The sequence below is a fragment of the Protopterus annectens genome, chromosome 17.part0 (assembly GCF_019279795.1).
Source record: "Protopterus annectens isolate FY-2018-M chromosome 17.part0, PAN1.0, whole genome shotgun sequence".
Taxonomy (NCBI): domain Eukaryota; kingdom Metazoa; phylum Chordata; order Ceratodontiformes; family Protopteridae; genus Protopterus; species Protopterus annectens.
Window position 1 is genome coordinate 186,947,623 of NC_056751.1, and position 21,970 is coordinate 186,969,592.

The 21,970-nt window shown below is 39.6% G+C and overlaps 1 protein-coding gene across 4 annotated transcripts in view; it reads right to left on the bottom strand.

Annotated features, from left to right (window-relative positions):
- Positions 1–21,970, bottom strand: part of SEMA6A (semaphorin 6A) — a 414,822-nt gene that overhangs the window by 196,960 nt on the left and 195,892 nt on the right. For all 4 annotated transcript variants that reach the window (XM_044059031.1, XM_044059030.1, XM_044059033.1 and 1 more), the window contains exon 5: positions 17,231–17,293. In XM_044059031.1, the coding sequence (XP_043914966.1) occupies positions 17,231–17,293 (63 nt within the window). The remainder of the gene's footprint in view (positions 1–17,230; positions 17,294–21,970) is intronic.

The following is a 21,970-nucleotide window of genomic DNA, read 5'->3' on the forward strand; positions in this document are numbered from 1 at the left end:
GGTAGGTACACAATTGTACTATGTTCATCATGTTTCACTGTTTCAGTCATTACACTTGCGTTGAATCCCAAAGCTGAGGTTGGGCAGCTGGGTCTAAATAGGATTAGGAGTGGCTATGAGGCCCTGCAGAACTGCAGTGGCAAAGCCTGCTCTGGATTTAGAGTAAAGAGGTAAGTGATAGTGCTTGGTAAAAGTGTGCACTGAGCTCCAAGTTGCAGCCTCCAAAATTTCCTTGGTTCTGAGAAAGGCTGCTGATTTGGCTGCTGCCCTGGTAGAATGTGGCCTAATATTCTTAGGCACTGATTTGCCATGCTGTGCATAGCAGAAACGAATGCAGTGTCCTATCCATTTTGAAATAGTCTGTTTTGAAATAGCCTTTCCTTGTGATCCTGCAGCGTATGCCACAAAAAGTTGCTCAGTTTTTCTGAAAACTTTTGTTTTGTCCAAGTAGAAGTGTAGCTGCCTGTGTATGTCCAAAGAGTGCAGAAGTCTCTCCCCTTTATTCTGGGGATTTGGATAAAAGGTTGGTAAATGAATGGTTTGGTTAATAGCCACACTGGATACTACCTTTGGCATAAATGTTGGGTTTGTCCTTAGAGAAACCCTGTCCGGATGAAAAATGATAAAAGGTTCCACTGCCATTAATGCCTATAACTCTGAGACTCTTCTTGCTGAAGTTATTGCTAGGAGCAGAGCAGTTTTCCATGATAAGAATTTTATCTCAGCTGTATTGGCTGGCTCAAAAGGGGGCAGTGTGAGCTTTTCCAAGACAAAGTTGAGGTCCCATGTTGGTATAGGTGCTCTCCTCGGGGGTCTTATGTTTTTTGCCCCTCTGAGGTACTGTCTTAGTAGTGGATGAGAGAAAATACGAGGTTCCGTATTGTAATGAGCTGAAATGGCAGAGGCATGGATCTTAATTGATGAGAAGGACAGGCCTTTGTCCAGCATCTCAGTTAGGTATTGTAAAATCTGAGGAATATTAGGAACAAGCGGTTCAAGTCCTTGTGCCTGGTTCCAAGCACAGAATCTCTTCCATTTTTCTGCATAAGATTTCCTGGTGCTGGGCCTCCTGGCTTCCAAAATGACATCCATAACTGCTTTAGAGAGAGGTGAGTATTGAGTGGCTATATTATTCACCAAGCAGCCAGATTTAAGGTTCTCAGTTGGCTGTGCAGAACCTGATTGTTTTGTTGTGTCAGCAGGTGAGGAATTTGAGGTAAAGTCCAGGCTGGCCCTTGAGACAAGCTCTTTAGGATTGGGTACCAGTGCTGGCGTGGCCAGTCTGGGGCAATCAGAATCATTTTTGGCTTCTCTTGTCTGACTTTTAGGAGTACCTTGGGGAGTAGAGGCAGTGGTGGACAGGCATAAACTGTTAGGCTTTTCCAGCTGAATGATAGAGCATCCACTTTCCATGCTTGTGAGTGATAAGTCCTTGTGCAGAATCTCTGAAGCTGGCAGTTGTGAGGGGAGGCAAATAGATCTATGTCTGGGCATCCCCATTTCTTTGTTATCATGCTGAAGACTTGTGATCTAGTTTCCACTCGTGAGGGTCCATGCGGTTTCTGCTTAGTTCGTCTGCCAGAGTATTTTTCTTTCCTGGCAGGAATTGTGCCTGCAGATGTACTTGATAGGTCAGTGCTGTGTTCCACAAAGTCATGGCTTGCCTGCAGAGGGGGTAGGAATGTGTGCCCCCTTGCTTGTTTATGTACCACATGACTGTAGTATTGTCCGTCTTTAGTATTAGTTGTCCTGGATGTAATAGATCCTTGAAGGCTGTCAGGGCATTCTGTACAGCTAGCATCTCTTTTTGATTGATATGAAGATGCATTTGGTCTGTGGGCCACGTGCCCTGTATACATTTTCCCGCCATTTGTGCTCCCCAGGCATAATCCAATGCATCTGTTGTTAGTGTCTGCCTGGGTGTGGGTAAAGTGAAATGCTGTCCCTTGTTGTGGTGACAGGCCAGTGCCGATCATCGAAATTCTTGTTGCAGGCAGGGAATGAAAGTAATTATTGTTTCCAGGCTGTGGCAATGTTGAGTCCAAACACTTTTTAGATACTATTGTAGCTTCCTCATATGCAGTCTTACATATGGAATTAGCAGGATGCAGGATGCCATGAAGCCCAAAGCCTGCAGAATTTTTCTTGCAGGTAGCTGGGTCTTTGTTGCCATCATTTGAAAGTAATGAGTCAGTTGCCTTTGTTTGTCTGGCGTGAGATAAGCCATCTGGGCAGTAGTATATAAGTTTGCACCCAGGAATATTATCTCTTGAGAGGGCACTAGTTTTGATTTATTTTCACTTACTGTGTACCCTAGGCAAATTAGTAATCTTTTTACAAACGCCAGATGTTTTAGTAGAATGTCCTTGCTGTCTGCTTGAATAAGGCAGTTGTCCAAGTAGGGATATATTTGAATTCCTTTTTGTCTGCAAAATGGAATTACTGGTGCCAGGAATTTTGTGAAGACCCTGGGTGCAGTAGATAAGCCAAAGGGCAGTGCAGAGAATTGGTAATGCATTGAGCCAGCTATGAATCTGAGGTATCTTCTGCAAGATTGTCTGATTGGGACATGCAGGGATGCCTCTTTGAGGTCCAAAGTAACTAGCCAAGCCTTCTTGCCAGCATGGGAAGAAGTTCCTGCAGTGTCAACATTTTGAATTTTGGAACATCCAGGAAAGTATTTAGAGTAGACAGGTCCAGTATTGGTCTCCAAGCTTTGTCCTTTCTGGGTACCAAGAAAAGTCTTGAGTAAAATCCTTGTCCCTGCTCTTGCTGCGGTACTTTTTGAATAGCCCTCAAGTCCATGAGAGCAGAAATTTATTTTTGTGCCTCTGCCCATTGATTGTGTGGCAAGTCTGGCATACCTTTTGGCCTTGGTAGGATGTGAAAGTGGAACATGTAACCCTGGGAGACAATATTCAGTACCCATTTGTCCTGGGTGATCATGTGCCAATTTTGTGAGAAAAGTGCTAGTTTTCCCCCTAAGGGTGCTGCCAAAAGGTAAGTGCTTGGCATTGGTAGAGGAAAGTCATTGGGACTGTTTCCTATAAGGTTGTGATTTGTCTTCTCCACTTTTGGGGGCTGAAGCACCCCATTCCTTAGGTCTGTATGAGCCTTGGGGCTGAGATCTGCCTCTTGGGCATCTGTATCTGCCTCTTTGTGGCCTGTCTGACACTGGAAAGGACCAATTTTTAGAAGGCCAGTTCCTGCTAAATCTGGGTGGCTGAACCTGTAAGAAATCATTTACTGTCTGCATTGATTTTGGTTTATCCTCCATTTTCTTTAACACCTCTTCTGCCTTAACACCAAACAAAGTACCATGCTGTAATGGAGCATCCAACAATTTTGCTTTAACATGATCAGGTAAACTTTGTTCTTTTACCCAAGCATGCCTTCGAATGACAGAACCTGTAGCTGTGGCTCTGCAAGAAGCCTCTAATGAATCAAAACCACATTGCAAAGTATGCTTTCCCACTTGTTCAGCTGCATGCAATAAATCCTGCATTTCCTTATTTTCAGGACATTCTGAGCTTGTAAGCATTTTCTGTTTTAGCAAAGACATTAGGTATTGTTGATATTTAAGCATGTGAAACTGGCAGTTTAAAGCCCTTACAGCTAAAGTAGCAGAGATGTAAACTTTTTCCCCCCATCTGTCCAGTGCTCTAGAATCTCTATAAGAGGGAACAGGGTTTTTTGCAGTGGAAGCCTTGACCCCTTTGGGACCCTGAGAAATAGTTTCTGGGTCAGCAGCAGGGTTTTTATAAAGAAATTTATGAGAATCTGGGACCCTGTAGTACCTATCTGGCTTAACTGGTGCAGGGGGTAAAGAATCAGGAGACAGACTGGATCCAGAAAATACATCATCAACAATATCTAGTACAGGGGGAATAGCAAGGGGCCTATGCTGAGGCAGTAAAAGAAAGTCTCTGAGCCTTTTCTTGGATTCTGAATAATCCTGGCTCTCCCAATGGAAATGCTCCCTCATGGTGTGCAGGGTTTCCCCAAAGGAGTAATCCTCAGGAGGAGAGCTGAAGGGATAGATTCTTCAGCATCAGAATCCTCATAGGGAGGAAGAGAATATCCCTGTTCTGAAGAGGAATCAGAGGAAATAGAAACCTGGTCAGAGGAATCATAGTCAGTATCTTGCCTAGGCCTTTTATCAGGAGGGGGATGGAAACCCCTGATCAGAGTAATTAGGTCCTCGGCCATTTTAAGCATCTGTTTCTTTGGCATGGATGACTATCCAGGTGAATGCTGTACTTGTTTCTTTGTCTTTAAAGGTGTTTTAGACTTTGCCTTGGCTGCTGAAGAGGTCTTGATAGTAAGCTGTGTAGGTCTGAAAACACCCTCAGAAGCCGATGCCTGCTCAGCGGCTCCAGACCCATCTGAGGGAATAGTTTCCGCAGGCCCAATACCTTGAGTTTCCAGAGGCCTAGTTGTCTCCACATGGGAATCAGAGGCGGCCTGTGGCTCTGAGGTAGCGGGTGTCAGGGGCTGCGAAAGCGCCTCACTGAGAACCGGCGACTGGCCTACAAGAGGCTTCGTCGTCGGTTTTGGACCTCGGATGCCTGTCATTTTCTTTGTCCTTGCGCTTTTTATGAACTGCGGTCATTAGTTGTTCCAAAGGCATTATACAGTTAAACCTTTAGCTAAAGTAATGTAAAGCAAAATCAAACCGACGCTTAATAGTGCGTTGGTTGAATCTAGTGCAAAACCGACAACTAGTAACGTCGTGGTCAGGGCCTAGGCAAGGAATGCAGTAAGAATGAAAATCCTTATGAGGTATTTGCTTCCCACAAGAAATACAATTGTTAACTTTTACTGACATCAGTCTGGAGCAAGAAAAAGTTTCCCCAATGGGGTACTTAGCTTTACTGAAGACTTTGGATCTGAAATTCGATTTCAAAAATCTCAGGAGTCGGCCGACCAGCACTTGCGAACTGCTTTTGCTTCAGGCACCGTGTGGCAAGAAAGACTGAAGAAAATGGTGTCGGCTGCATCTTTTATACCCCTGGCGCACTGACGTCAGGGAAGAGGCGACAGCAACCAACGCCCGACCAAGACTTTGGAATTCAGGCCGACTGCGGGTAGCCTGCCAGCAGGATAACCCAAGTGTAATGACTGCAACAGTCAAGCACGATGAACATCAAAGACAACACAGGAAGGGAGACACGAGGTTTTGCCAAAATGGATGACAGCAAGTACAGACAGAGAAAATAGGCAAGAGGGGGCTGGAATTTACTGGAGAAAACTGACAAAGGAACCTGGGTATTGGGAGCAAAAACTAGAGAGGTAAAGGTAATAGAGTGTGATGAGGCCAAGAAGAACTTTGGACTGCAGGGACTGACTTCAACTGGGGACTGATATCAGAGTATAGACAAGGAGAAAAGGATAGTCAGTCCTAAGTGACATGCTCTGGCAGAGTTTTTAGACAAGTTTAAATCAAAAGCTGCTGTTAAATGGGGTAGTAAGGCATATAAAATATTGCTCGATAACTATGAGAATCAGAGGAGGATAGAAAATATTGCAAAGGCAGACTGGAAATGTAATTTAAAAGCGGACAATGGGAGGACACATGGATAGCTCCCAAGTGTGAAAAAAGTCTAGAAGGTTTAGGATTTTTGCATGGAAGTGTCTGCTACCCCTAGCAGACTTAAAATAATTTTTCCTCAAGTAAAGAACAAATGTTGGAGGTATGATGGGGAACAAAGAGATAACTGAGAACATGTTTTTTTCTGGGGAGTGCCAGCAGACTTTAAAAATTCCTTAGAAGCACTTGGTCAGAAACATAGTGGGAGCAAATGGTTGTAATTAAGGAAATTATTTTTTTTAACTGGAACATATGATGTGAATTACTTAGACATGATAAGGCTTATTACATTTAATTTTATTGGCTGTTAAAAGAGGAATTACTAGAAAATGGAATTCAAAAGCAAGACAAATTGTATTTAAAGTACTGAATAATGTAAAGGAGATAAAACTGGAGGTGAGATCTTTAGGAAAGGGAAGGAGCAAAATACATATAAATAAATGGAATTTGTGGGAACAATACATACAGAATAATTTCAAGGAGGAGTGCGGTTTAAGGGAAAGCAGGAACTGAGCACTCTGTGTAATACTGGACTGAATGACAGTTGTATAAAAAACATATATGAAATATATCATGTATGCAAATAAAAAAGCATCAGTATGATTTGTTTTTTCTAGTACTATATGTGTGGCTGTGTCTTAAGTGACAATTTAATAAAGGTGTTAAAAAAACTGCCACATACTTACCATTCTGAAGCACTAGCCTATGTTAATATTCCAGGCAGAAAAACATCAGGGACTACAAGATTAAGCAACGTGCAGCAAAGCACCATACTGATGTCCCTGTACAATTTAACCTGAATAACACCATCTCCACTGGAAGCACCACAATGCCTCTGTACCTGGGATCAGTGAATACATTTTTTCAAAGATCTTAATTTTACCTATATTCAACTCAATATGAATTAGTCTTCCAAAAGTTTACATAAGTAGCAACAGAAAAGAAAGAAAAATAATATGAATTGAAGTTTAACTGTTTACAATGTATTAGAAAAACAATTTGTGTAGAAAGGATATGTAGGAAACAAATCCTCTGAAAATGAGGAGCAAAAACAGGCACCTAAGCAGTTTATTTTTAATTATTCCATGGCACGTGAAAAAATTCAAATATATATTTTTTGCTGCTTCATTACACTTTCACATAAGTAAACCCAGTGATAACTTCTGGTGAAATACTCAACAGTTAGTATGAGGCTACTGAAACAACACTAAACTCCTGCATGTCAAAGAGTGACTCAGTTCCTGGTAATATATACAATTCTTATAAATTTAGCAGGGTAATCCCATTCTTCCACACTGCTGCTACTGCCACAAAAGGAATGCACCCTTCAAACACCTAGTAGGAAACCACGACCTCCATCTGAAAAGTAGATTCCTGTCAGCAGCACTAAAAATGCTAAAATAAATAAATGCATTTATTTATTCTTTGTTGACCTGGATAGTTCCCCTAGGCTAATGGCCTCTTTCCAGGGGAGACTTGATGTGGTATTTATACGACTAGGGGAAATATGGTCAGGGCATCAGGGAACTTTCCCTACTCATCACTGTAGTGAGTGGGACCCATTTTGCATAAGCACTTTCCATCCCAGGTGCAGAGGCAGTCTGGAGAAACAAGAAGGGAGATGGAGAGAGAATGAAATAATGGTGTCATGAGAGAAATAGAGGAGAAAGCCAATTAAATTAAGAGAATGCATGTGGGATTCTGAGCAGATGTTTCAGAGAAATATGTCTGATGAAGAAGAGTTGGTAAAGGATGGCTGTATAATCACAACCCTCCAGTCAGAAGGGTTGCAGGATGATTTACTTAAAGAACTAGTGATGCAGAGTAAGGCAGAAAATGAAGGAGACTTTTCCTGGAGAGACATTATGGAGAAAATGCAAAAAGAGGATGCAGAGACAATTCTGAAGAATAGTGGTGAGATGGAAAAGAAAACATATGCGGAGAAAGTAAAAGAAGGCAAAATGGGAGTAGAAGAAAGAAAAAAGGCAAAAGAAAATTAAAACTGAAGGTACATGATAAGGATTCAAAGTAAGAAAGACAAAGAAATAGACATGCATGAAATGTGGGACAATATAACACTTCCTTTGGGGATTAAAGTACATGAGGTAACACCATTTATTCTTATTAACAAAGAGATATTTTGTGACATTATATTTAAGACTGTTTTTTCAATTAAAAATATTTTCTTGGAGAATATGAGAAAAAGTCAAACACATGGAATCTTTATGTGATAAAAGCATTTAAACCTCACAGCAAGAGGTTCTCCAGTTTGATTCTCGGCTGGGGTGCCTTCTGTGTGGAGTTTGCATGTTCTCCCTGTGTTCGCGTGGGTTTCCTCCGGGTACTCCGGTTTCCTCCCACATTCCAAAGACATGCATCTGGAGCATTTCTCCCCGGGCCTCCGCTGAAAACAGGCTCTGTGGAACCTAGTCGGACTTTCCCAGTCAACAAATGATAAATAAAAAAAAAGAAAAAATGGAAAGAAAAAAAAAGAAACTGAAAGTATAACTTCAAACAGAAGTAAAAAGAGAGGCTTTGAAGGGACATTTGAAAAGTTTACATAAAAAAGTATTGGATGTTGCAAAAGTCTATGAAAAGAAGAAAGATTGCAAACAGAGAAACTATGGGGAGGAATGATAATTTGGTACTTGGGGAAATGAGAGATGCTCTGGGATAGCCATATTCTGTAGAAATACGGTAAAGATATTAGATATAACTTTAGCAAAAAAAGGAAGACTGACCATTGTAGAACTGAAATGGAAAGAATAAGTACACGGAATTATACCATTATATGCTTATACTAACTGTAAAGAAAGGGGAAGCTTATTTAATCAGATTTCAGGCTGTGTAGTGAAAAATATGAATATTACAACAACAACACAGTTTAAAATGTAAGTGGCGAGTATAAGAAGAAAATAAATGATATAAGAAAAATGTTAGGAGCTATAAGGCATGTCAAGTTAAAACTTTGGGACAAAAATTCATGGACTTACAAACGGGGTATGTATAAAACTGAAGTAGATTATTTTACAGTATCAGGAGGTTTACTCATAGGAAAAGAGGAAGTAGTTGAAACAGGGTTTTCTGATCATCTTGCAATATGGCTAGAGATAAAGGGAAAACAAGGAATATATAAAAATAGGCAAAGGAATAAAACGGATAAATGAGAAAGCATGGAATGAAGAAGGGAAGAGATTAGCAATACAGTTTTGGAATGATCATGTGAGAATATTTAAAATAAATTATCAGAATGGTGGATGATAGTGAAGGAAAAATATAAAAAATGGTTTTACAGTGCCAATATGATGTGACAAATGTAGAGAAAGAAAAAATATAGAAGATTTAGAACATAATGGTAGTACTTTTGACAAAAAAAGAATTATATGAAATAAATCAAGAAAAAATACAAGAATTGTTATTTAAGAAAAATATTTCATGTAAAAAGAGAAGTACTGAGTTACTTAAGCAGATTAGTAAAGGAATATGGTAGTGTCATGAGAAAAAAATGTAAAAGGAGAAATAGAAAGAACTTGGGGGAAAGACTGAATGGTGTAGTGCAATATGTACAAGAAATGTTTAAAGAAAAAAAGTAGGTAGTGAAGAACACGGAAAATAAAAAAGTTAACAGAAAAAGAGAATAAAGATTTGGAAAATAAGATCTCTTTATATGAGCTAGATAAAGTATCATGACAAGTAAATACAGATTTGGTTGCAGGACTAGATGGAATAGGGTATGAAATGTATAAAAATGTAAGGGACTTGATTTTGAATGAATGGCTAAACAAAGGTTTTACGTATAAAACATTATGTAATAAACGCCTAAATTCATATGAAATAAGGAAGGCAGATGCAATTAAAAAAACTGGAGACGGATAGTATTGAATAATAGTGATTATAGGTAAATAGGTAGGTACTAGGCTATTGGCCCTAGGGCCTATACAAGCCTAGCCAAAAATGTACCCTGGCTTTCGCCACCCAAGAAAATTATTTTCCTGTGCCTCTGTCAAGCAGAACCACAGAAGTGATCCCCAGGGTAAATTTCCTATTACCCATCCAATCATAAGATTTTTATGAAAATAATGCAAAAGTGATTTGAAACTAAAATGGAAACTATTATGGAGAATAGTATATAGTATAAAGGGGGAAAAGTTAAAGAATTGTTAATGTAAATTAGAAAAAATTGTGGATGATATTATGAATAGAAAAGAAAAAGTGAAAATCATGATAGCAGACCTTCATAAGGTATTTGCTACAACTGGACATGAAATTGTATGAGTAATAAGGAAAGAATACTGGACATGAAATTGTATGAGTAATAAGGAAAGAATACAAATGAGAAAGTTAGGAAATAAAAATACTTGTAAATGGCTGGTGAAGCCAAGAGTTGCACATGGAAAGTAGGGTAAGGCAGAGATGCCCAATGAGTTGTTTACTCTTTGCATGAGATATGAATATGACAGTATGTGGAATACATTACAAAATGAAGGAGGCAAGATATATAACAAATGAAGGGTTAAGAATTCCAGTCCTGTTAACATATGCAGATGATACTATAATAATTGCAAAAAAAAAAAACAAATTTGGATAAAAGAAGTAGTAATTTGCATAAATTAGTGTCTAGAAGTGACAGGAATGACTTTAAATAAAGAGAAAAATAAATGTTTCGGCGATGTAGTAAAGATAGGGGGCATATATTTTACAATAAATAACATTTCTGTTTTACTTATAAAATTTGGAAATAAAAGATGTAAGTAGATTTCAACGGGAAAAACAACAGAAGAAATAAAACAAACCTGTCTTTTCTGTAGAACATATACATTATCATTCAGGGAAAAAAGGTTTATTTGATAAATTCAGTACTTATGGGAAAACTGGCAAACTTAGTGAGTGTATTTATGTTGCCAGTAGAGTCTGAAAAGGAATTATTGCAGATTTATTTTTTTCATTTATATGGGGTTCTTGATTAAACCCAGCAAAAAAAAGTGGGAGTTTTGTATGTAAATAAACAGGAAGGAGGTTTAGGGCTAATTATCCCAGTGTTGGATGCAGCTTCATTAAATGTATACAAAGTGTTAAAAGTGGACAAATGAAAAAGAGAAATTATTAGTAAAATTGTATAAATATAAGTATGCTAAATTTTGGGTATGTTAAAAAAGAGTAATAAAAAGAGTGTATAAACAAAGAAACAAAATGTTACCAAGAAAAAATATTTTTGTGAAAAATAAAAACTGGTGACATAGATAGAAAAGAAAGAAAACTATGTTATACGAATGTAATGATACAACACTGCTATGCAAAATCATGAGAAAATCAAGCAGATTAAAAAGTAAACCTTTAAAAATAAGAAGCAAATTGTGTAATAAGAAAGTAGAATGTCAAGATATATATATATATATATATATATATATACATTGTGGAGACTGGTAATAAGCATAGACTGGGAATCAGGGCAAGATGTGGATTGCAGAGGAAAACTTGGAAAAAAACAATACAGCACTACAGTGAATGATACACTACACAAGATGGAGGTGGACATAATCACTAGCATTACGGAGGAAGCTTTGGGGGGGTTAACTGTGTCATGTACTCTCATACAAAAATCAGTATACCTATTATGTGATCTGCAGTAGATTCAGTCACTGCATGGTATCTTTCAAAACAACTTACACCATCCTAAACAAATGGCTATATCAGTGACAGAGACCAAGGAAGTACAGCAAAGCTACTTACATGAAGATAAGAAAGGTGCAGAAAATAAGGATAATGGAACATACTGGTTAATACAAGTAGAAAACCAGAATAAAAAAGCAGCTGAGAATTAAATTAGCTGCTTAACAAATGGCAACACACTTCCATGTTCTAAGGAAGTATCCTGAGAACACAATGTGGAAAAATGATGTACTGGTATGTATTCCACAGTTCATAATGCCTTGTCCAATATGTAATGCATTTGCCTATTAAATAAGCAATCTTACATACATCTGACTTTATGTGCAGAAAATATGAATACAAACTACAGCAGGGTTATTATGATAAAGCTCACTATATGCCCTCTGTGTAATCCTAATAATGTTAAAATGTTGGGAACCTTCTAACACAGCTGCATTAGTGACCACATTGCAGTGTAACTTGCAGTTTTCAGACCACATGAAGTATTAGGTCAGTAGTGTGATTTGCTAATTCTGCTGCTGACCACACTGGTGGTGTTTCATGGCAAAGATGATATCTCAGCAAAATACATGGTAATAAAGACTCTTGCGGCTTAAAGGCTATATGTCACTCTGCCAGCCCAGCTATCTGGAATTTTGTAAATAAGTCTATGTCATTTGTGAATATTGATATGATTTATACAGAACTGTGTGTTATGTACTGAGCTTCAAGAATGTAACCACAGCGTACCCTGCTGGAACACAGAAGATTAACTTGCAAAACTTAAGAATAGTTGAGGTTAAGTTACTTTATAGCTGGACCATAAACAAGAGATGTTATCTCTCAATTTCAATGCCAATGCAGACACAATATGTAGAGCTAGATGTTTTTGTATTGACTTGGAGGAAACGTAATTATTAGATTTAAAATGTAAAGTGTTTTATTGTTTTACAACTTCAAGATCTGCAAACATCTGAGAGATGTTATTTTTTTAACACAGAGATGTTAAATTCTATTAGTTTCTGCTTTAGCCTGGGAACTGAAGTCAAGTGACAAAAAGTGATGTCATCCAGGCTAACCCAGCAGTAAAATGTGATACTGATTTAAGAACACTCTGAGAAAGAGACTGTGCATTTTGTCTTGGACCTAGCAAGAACTTCCACTCATCATCATCATCATCTGCTTTTGGTTGTCTGTAAGTAAGACTTAGGGCATAGTATCTTTTTTAGATGTAGATAAGAATATAGTATAGATTAGTTTAGATTAGTTTAGATGTTTCCTGTATTTATTTGAGACTGTTCTGCAAAGTTGTTTTAAAATATTTCCTGTGATCTTGAATTCTGAAGATACTGTGTTGAGTTACTGAGTATTGTCTTGTTCATTTATTATTTATTATTAAATATATTTAAACATATATTTGTGGCTGATATTTGTGAGACATATTTAAGCTCTTTGAGTACTTGCATATCTAGTTGGTGACACTGTACAGGCCACTCCTAATAGCATGGTGCTTGGTCAAAACAACCATTTGGATAACAGTAACATTACACAGCAGGATTGGACACCCTTTGTAAGGGCCTTACAGTAGCTGATAAGTAGGGGTTAGTGGCAGTGGAAACTACCTTATAGTCAGGGCAGAAGGGGGTATAGCTAGTAAACCTGTGCCAGCCTTCCCCAGGTGCATGTGTGTGTTTGTATATAAATCACATCTCAAAGTGTGTGCGTGTCAGCTACTTGAGCAGGGACACGAAGCACTGGTTGGACAGATGGGGTGCTGGAGGTCTTGGCTTGGCCCCTCAGCTGAGATCTTAACTCTATAGCTGTGCCAGTGGGGAATCTTACTGGGGATCTGGAGAAAAAGAGAGAAACCAGCCCCAAACTGAGTGTGGTCTCTGTGTGATCTTAAGGGAAATTGCACTTTACTGTGTGTACTTGTGATCCTCTCAATGTGTACGTCCCCTAGCTGTTGCCAGTGGTGAGGATTGAGGCTCCTTGATTACTGGGCCAGTGCAGGGGCATCACATGCTAATTAGCATGCCATTCTTTTACCAGTAAGGCTAACTGTCCAGCATAAACTCTGAAACTAGGTTGCACTTAAAATATTCTCTGCATGCTAAATGCTTAGCAAGCTACTAATTAGCATGCACTACCTGTATACCTGTACAGTGGAAACTAATGGCAGTATCCTACTATCCTGTGCCAGTTCTTTGTATCAAGTAATTTTTTTTGCATGTGTGATCATGTTCTTGACTCGTTACTATCTTCTCTTGTTTCTTTCATAACTAATAGCTCTGAGGAATGTAAGAGATGGATACTGACAAGGAAGATGGAGTGATAATGTTTTGCTCAAAGCTGTTTTAAGTTTGGACTAGTTGTTTCATTTTGTCAGTCTGCAGTTTATTGAGAATGTCCTGACAAAAAGCAACTCTGACAAAAAAATGTTTTGTATTGCGTATTATTTCCCTGTTATGCACGTAGCAAAGTGATAGTACAGAATGGTCTAATTACAATGTGCCTCCGGGCTTTGATGACAGAAGGCCATATTAAAGCCATTAAAATTAATATGAAATGTGGAGACCTGTTGTTGACCTGGAAAAGAAAATATCTAGTAGTCATCCTTTCACTTTAAGACCAATTTAGGAGCAAAGCTTTGGAAATACATACACTGGAAATTAATTAAGACATGGTATTGATAAAATAACTGAAATATTTCATGATGTGCTCCAAATTGAAAATAAAGAGCCTACTAGGCATTAACTTTGTTTTCACAGTGCTAACAAAAACATATGGTCTCTATGGTAGATTTTGCTCTTGAATCTGATGAAATACATATTCATATTAAAAATATTAACATGAGCACTATAATGCAATACTGGCCTTTATATTGCTAGTTAGGGTGCATGAAACATCCAAGAGGAAGAGAGAATTATACCACATGTCTGAATCTGACATTTGCCCCCCATAAAATGAACTCTAAAGCCTACTTCTAGTGGAAACCAGGGATCACAGCAGCAGCATAAGGCATTCAAATAATGCATAATGCTGTTTTCTTCACAGCCCCCACCCCCCCAAAAAAGTAAGTACAAGTACAAGAGCAACATGAAGGAACCTCTGCCTGGTTCAAGTCTTTCTGCCACTTTGGAAGAAGAGCTAAGTGCACCATTTTCACACATTTGATTGGACAAAGTCTGTTCAACCACAGTTTTCTGAGTATTCTCTCACAGATAAAAAATTCTGTTGTTTTATTTCTGGGACCCACTATCAATTACATTATTATGAGCACATACCACAAATGCCCCAAATGGGGTCTACATCACATCACTGGAAATACTATTCAGTGCACACCTATTCATCGACCTCAAAACAGCAAACACCTTTTTATTGAACGTTCACATCAGTGAACATATTTACCAGGGCAAACAGCTGTCCAACATTCGGAGATTGCAATTTTCCCCACTGGGTGTGGGCCCCCCATTTTGGAAAATTTTCGATGATGTGTTGGTTTGATGAAAGAAGCAGTTGTTGTTTAGGGGTCGATGAACAGGTGTTTGTCAAACATTTTCTCTTCTATAGCCTACACTAAACCATTTCTCCCAAATGATTATCCAAGTTTTTGTTTTTGTTTTTAATTACTCAACCCCAGCTAATCAATGTAGGCAACTTATTCAAGGATTGAAGTACCCTAACACTAAACGTGTACTACTGGTCTTAAAAATGCACAAATGTAGCCCACAATCTCATCACCACATGGCTGCATTTTTCTAACCCCAAATGTTGTAATAAATTTTTTCTAAAAGTCTTTGTATATTAAGATTAAATCTTCATTTACTCAACAGTATCAAAGTGAGAACAAATTAAGTTGCCTTAATCTCTTTAAATGTGGGAGAAAGGCTTTGTTTTTTTGTTACAGACCTTTTCACTCTCACCAGTTTGTTAGACATGCTTTTAGTACTGGGATTACAGACTGAACTGCCATATTCCAACCCTAGCCGCAGCACAGTAAAGTACAAAGGCACCTTACTTCAGGATTTCTTATTGGCACAAATCAGAGTAACGCTCTCAGTTTTTACAGAACTTCTACCTCAAAACAGGGCTACCTGCCCTCCACAGCTAGCTTTCCAAATTCAGTGCAACTGGACGTGGTTACAAACTAGTGTAACAGAGCTAGACAAATTAACAGGACTGACAGGTTTAGTTGCAGAGATAGCAAATAATGAGAGAAGACTGACAGATGACCCATACTAACCTATGCAAATAATAACAAGTGCAACAGAAACGCAGACTTTAACTAGTTTTAAGAATGACAGCAGGCAAACACATCTTTACTGTATATTCTGTTAGAGCTTACATGCAAGAATGTCGTATTAAAAGTTTCTAGCCCCTAGTGCATGTTCCTTCACTTTGATTTCCTTACTGGAAGTGAGTACTTAACCCACTTACTGTTTTACATGCTGTGGCATCCTACATTTGTGAGACTGTTTTAAATTTGTACTTGCACACATAATACTAAATAAAAAACAATACATCTCAAGTGTCCCACTTTAGAAACCTTTATCTGGAAATACACTGCTACACAATTCATAATGTGCAATGAAATATTACGACAACGAGCCTCAGTGGATAGCATACACACTGAACAGCAGAATGGTACATCACAGCAGCCCTGGCACAAAAGCCAAATCCTAACTTTCAGCAGACAGAATGTGATCTACTTCTCCTGCCCCAGTAATGGCTTAGGGAAGGGATAGCAATGGATCACATAAGACACAGTGTATGGTAACAACCCACTAAAAATATGATCCCCAAAGTAGGGGCCAACACAGTGAAATGGCAAGTAATAACCGAGCCATGATGCTGCTGAACTTTGCCGGATATTCTCAGTCCCACTTCCTGTGTTGTTTTTGATCGTCAACGGTACAGTGGCATACCATGTTCAGCAGCCGCAGTGGTAGGAGCACCTTTATTAGTTAATTTACAGCAGCCTGCTTCCTTAATGTGCTATTCACTGCACCATACACAACCCAAAGCACTGGTGATGCATGAATAACTGCCGGCTGCCTATGGCTGTGAGAATGGAAATTTTAGACAAAGTAGCTGGTCAGTGGAAGGGAGGCTGAGGACTGCAATCCCACCATTACATCACAAGGCAGGGAGATTCCAATACGTGGTGACATGTTCAGGGTGCATGACGGAAACATGACACCAGTAATCTGGGATGGTGATGCTTTGAAAAATGAAAGAAAGAAAGAAAGAAAGAAAGAAAGAAAGAAAGAAAGAAAGAAAGAAAGAAAGAAAGAAAAGCATGCTACCATTTTTTTTTTCTCAGGTACAGGCCGCCCACACTGCTGACCACTGCTTCATCAGAACTATGAAGAAACAGCCACAAAAAACAGTAATGCTAAACAGAATATACAGTTTAATGAAGACAACATATCCACAGGCAAATGTCCAGATAACTGATTTCCCCCTATAAGTATCACCATGCCTGATATGTGGCAATCACATCAGTTGTGTCAATTACATGGCTGCATGTCTCCTAATGCTCTTAATACACTATGACTGGGCAAGTCACTGAATTCTCAGAAAAATTATATTTATGTCAGACCCACCTTTGCTGGAGAAGCCCAAGCAGCAAACCGGTGATGACACACATTAATTCCAGAACAAACCAAAGGATTTGTAAGAATTGAGGTAAAATGCTCTCCATGTGAGTGTATCAGAAGGTGCTTCCCAACAAACAATTAATTTGCAGTTTAAATAAAAAAAGTGAAGTACCACAACAAATTCCCTAATTCTTGACAAGTAATACTGCCTTTCTTGTGGTATGAGGCCCTTTCATTTTCAAACTGTTCTCAAGTAAATTAACAGAAAGCCAGTTACTGACAAAGCAACAAACAGCCCTGATCCACTCCAAACCGCAGACAGGGACACAAGATAAAAGTCAAGTAATTGAACTGAAGTGCTAGGTATGGAGGATAGAAAAGTGCCAACCTTGTGCTTCCCCTTCATTTTGCACGTGTCAACATCACTCTGCTTAGATTTCCATGTCAATTTCTGCAAGGAGCAAAGAGTACAAGAAAAAATCAATTAATGCCAAGGAGCTGTAACAGTTGATTTTTCAAGTTCTCAGTAGGGAAGTAAGAAGCTGAGAATGCTTTAGAACTGCTTGTACCTTTCCATTTACATGAATTATTACCACTTCAGAATGCTATTTTCTAAGCAGGTTGCCTTGTGTACCATGTCTGACATTTCAACAAAGTATGAATGCATGTTTAGCAATATTAACAGCAATTTTTCTGTATACATAAGCAGCAGAGTCTACATTTACAGCTTTGTAAAATACAGCCTTTTGCCTTAAAGCTATGTTAAAATAATCAGTAGTAAAAAAACCTCTCCCAACAATTCTGTTCAATAGTGTTTTTCAAACCTTTTAGAAACGAATAATACCCACCGGGGAGCACTTTCAAAATGCTGCACATAAGCTATTTGTTATGATATGCAAATTTAGACATAAGCAAGTAGAGAAGTCCAATTGTACAAATAATCGATAATAAAAAAAATGGCAATTTTCTTTTTTAAAATGTTAGCAGTCAGCAATTCGCTCGACCTCTGCAGTCTTACAACAAACAGTTAAGGAGAAACAGGTTGCATAACAGTGGAAATGCCTCAAAACTGCCATCAAAGAAGCAACAAGGCTTTTTTAAACAAAAATCTTACTGTAGTTCTCAGAAGATGTGGTAATGGCAGCTTGGGAAAAGTATGTAGCTTTCAGAAAACAATCACTGAAGGAAATGGACAAAAGACACAGCTACTAGTTCACAGCAAGGAAAAATAAACAGAAGGGTACCGAGGCTGAATAAAATAGATATAGATGGGTGGGATGGCAGTAAAAAAAGTAGTGATGTTATCAGGAAATTCTGCTTAGTATTTACAAAGAAAGAGAAGGACTGAAGTAAAACTCATTCTGTAGTTATGTCCATGATAATGGGTAGGATCCCAGATTCCCACTCCTTTTGTGAGAAAATGCAGGTTCTGAAAGAACTTCTTAAATGAAAGATTAACAGTAAAGAAACCCAAGGTAATTTACCCCCCCCAACACACACACACACACACACACACGCACACACGCACACACGCACACACGCACACACACTGATTACTTGAGGGCAGCGTAAACAATCAATACCACTGAGTACTTTTTAACAAACAGTAACAAGGGAAGGAAACGGGCTTGCAAACCATAAGACAGCAGACTTATAGAACCTACTCAAAAAAATGGGAGTAAGAATGTGGCAAAAAAACTCCAGCCTAGCCATAGTTGCTGGCACTATAAGGAATACATGGGGTCCTTACAAAGCAGAGAAACATGGCTGCCAAAGGTAGCACTGCCTGACAATAGGAATGGCAGACATAAATGACTACTGTGATGGAGAACTACACAATGATTACTTACAAACAGCAAGGCAACTAAAGCAGACTTTCCAAAAAAAAAAAAAAATACTGAAGCCATTCTACTTTAAATCCACAAAAGTGGAAACAGTCCTGTGCAAATGAATATGCATCGACCCACCAGTCCCCTATTCCTCTACATCTCAACCACATAATATATTTACATTTGGCACTGTCATCAACTGAAAAATAAGGCAAATTTTTTTAAACAAGTATTTTTCTTTCTTTGCAAAATTCAGACGGAGCACTGTTTTTCAAAACACAGTGCTCAGAATTGTCTAATTGGTACACTTCTGTTTTGGCAGAAGCATTACCATACTTAAAACAGTACCACAGAAGAAGTTAGTGAAAAATCCTTGTGGCATCACAAACAGTGGTAGGATATGACTGTCCATGTTGGTGTGAATGACCTGAGACGTACCTCCCTGGACTACATGAAAAGAGACAAGGAAGAGCTCTCCGATCTTGTAGCCCAGGCAGGTATGACCCTAGCCCTGAGTAGCATCCTGCCATCATCCAGAATGATACCGCAGTGCAAGGACAAAATGACTGACATCAAATATTGGCTAAGCTTCTGGTGTCAGTCTAAGGGGATCCAGTATGTATGCCTGGGACGACATAGTCGACAGACCACGATGCTTTGCCAGAGATGGCCTGCACCTCTCACCCCTGTGATTCCGGACACTGGCAAAGGCTCTTGCCACCCCTACAGTGCCTTTTTTAGGCAAGGTTCAAATGACAAATTCACCACCGTAACAGGAACAGGCAAGCAAAAACTGAGGGTAATGCTACTCAGTGCTAGAAGTCTAAATCTCAAAATGCACTCACTCAAGGTACTCCTTAAAATGGAGAACATCGATATCTGTGCAGTGACTGAGACCTGGTTCAAGGCTCCAGACAGCACCCCTGTATTACCAGGCTATAACTCATACCACACTTTTCAGCCATCTAACCTGGACCGGAACACCAAAGGTGGAGGTGTGTCCATATTCATTAAGGATATCCACACCTCCAGGCTAGTTGCTCAGCATAATGCATCCGAGGTTATCCAAGTGCAACTAACTCTGGGCAAAACTGCAAGCCAAATTGTAGCTTGCTACAGATTCCCCCATCATGCCCCAGGATTCCCACTCCTCTTTTCTTGATATCATCATCATCTTCTTTCGGCTGTTCCCTTTAGGGGTCGCCACAGTGGATCACCTGTTTCCATTCTTCCTGTCTTCTGCATCTTGCTCTGTCACACCAACCACCTTCATGTCCTCTCTCACCACATCCATAAACCTTATCTTAGGCCTTCCTCTTTTCCTGTTACCTGGTAGCTTCATCCTTAGCATCTTTTTCCCAATATACTCAGCATCCCTCCTCAGCACATGTCCAAACCAACGTAATCTTGCCTCTCTGGCTTTGTCTCCAAACCTTCCAACTTGGGCTGACCCTCTAATATACTTATTCCTAATCCTGTCCACCCTCATCACACCCAGTGCAAATCTTAACATCTTTAACTCTGCCACATCCAGCTCAAACTCTTGCCTTTTTGTCAATGCCACTGTCTCCAACCCATATAACATAGCTGGTCTCACTACCCTGTTGTAGACCTTCCCTTTCACTCTTACAGGTACCCGTCTGTCACAAATCACTCCTGACACTCTTCTCCACCCACTCCATCCTGCCTGTACTCTCTTCTTTACCTCTCTTCCACACTCACCATTACTCTGAACTCTTCCACCTTCGCCACCTCTACTCCTGGCATCCTCACCATTCCTCTATCCTCCCTCTCATTCACACACATATACTCCTCTTTTCTTGATATACTGGAAAATATTAGGGTTTAACCAAACACCCTAATATTGGGCGATTTCAACTACCCCGCCATTAACTGGGAAAAATACTCACGTACCAACTCCTTCACTCACCGCTTTCTGGAATTCATAAATTCCAATGCTCTGGATCAACTTATCCACACTCCCACCAGGGGCAACAATATCCTAGACTTAGTCATTACCAGTATGAGTGACCGGTGTTCCACACCTGAAGCCAACTCCTCGTTGGTCAGATCTGACCATAAGCTAATCACCCTAGATATCCACATCCCGCCCCTATCCCCCATTAAGGAAACCACAGTAAAATATTTCTCCAAAGCCAACTTCATGCTTCTTAAGACAGAAGTGGCGAACTTCATGACACCCATGCAGATGGACAATACAGTTACAACTGCTGAATCCTACACAAATGTCCTCTATAAGCACTTACACGAGTGCATGAATCATGCTATCCCAAACAGAACCAAGATGCTATCCTCCAAAAAAAGGAAGCCAATCTGGTGGTCCCCTGCCATAAACAAACTCTACAACAGAAGGAAGAAACTGTTGCAAAAGAGAGTAAAATCCCATGGAGGAGCTCCCTGGTCAGCCTCAGTAAGAAGCTAAGATCCCTTATAAGATCCTCCAAAGCTAGCTATGAAAACAAGATCACCACTGTTTCTATGGACAACCACAAAGCATTCTATAGCTATGTCAAGAATCTCAATGGCAACACCCACATCTGCTCTAAGTCACAGCACAATGACATAAAAATTACAGAACCAACTGATATTGCCAACATCCTGGTAGATAGGTTCAGAGCTAACTTTACCCCCCTCTCACCCCCTAAAGGGCCCATATCTATACAGGAAGAATGCAGAGTCCCTGTAATCACAACTACACAATTAAAAGCAGCACTATCTAAAGCCAAAAACACAGCATCCATGGGACCGGACAACATCCCAGGCTGCGTTTTACATGTACTTCAGAACTAACTGGCTCCCCACCTAAGCACCATGTTCAATCATAGCCTCACATCATGCTTTGTGCTCACTGAATGGCACACAGCAAGTTATCCCACTCCACAAAGGGGGAGCCACCACTGATGCTGGGAATTATTGCCCTATTAGCCTGACGAGCCTGGTCTGCAAGGCCATGGAATGTATCATCATGGAATTCATAAACAAAGACATTGGTAACCTCCAAACTCTGGACCCCACCCAGTTCGGGTTTGTGAAAGGCAGATCATGCCTCCTGAACCTGGATGACTTCTTTGAGGCAGTCACCAAAGCCGTACATGAGGGTAAGGAGATTCACACAGCCTATCGTGACCTCGCCAAGGCTTTTGACACCATCCCCCATTCTGGAATTACAGCTAAACTAACTAAACTAGGTATAAATCCCTATGTCACAGAACGGGTTGCCAACTGGCTCACTGACAGAACCCACACTGTAAAAGTTGCAGACTCCAAATCTGGCTTCA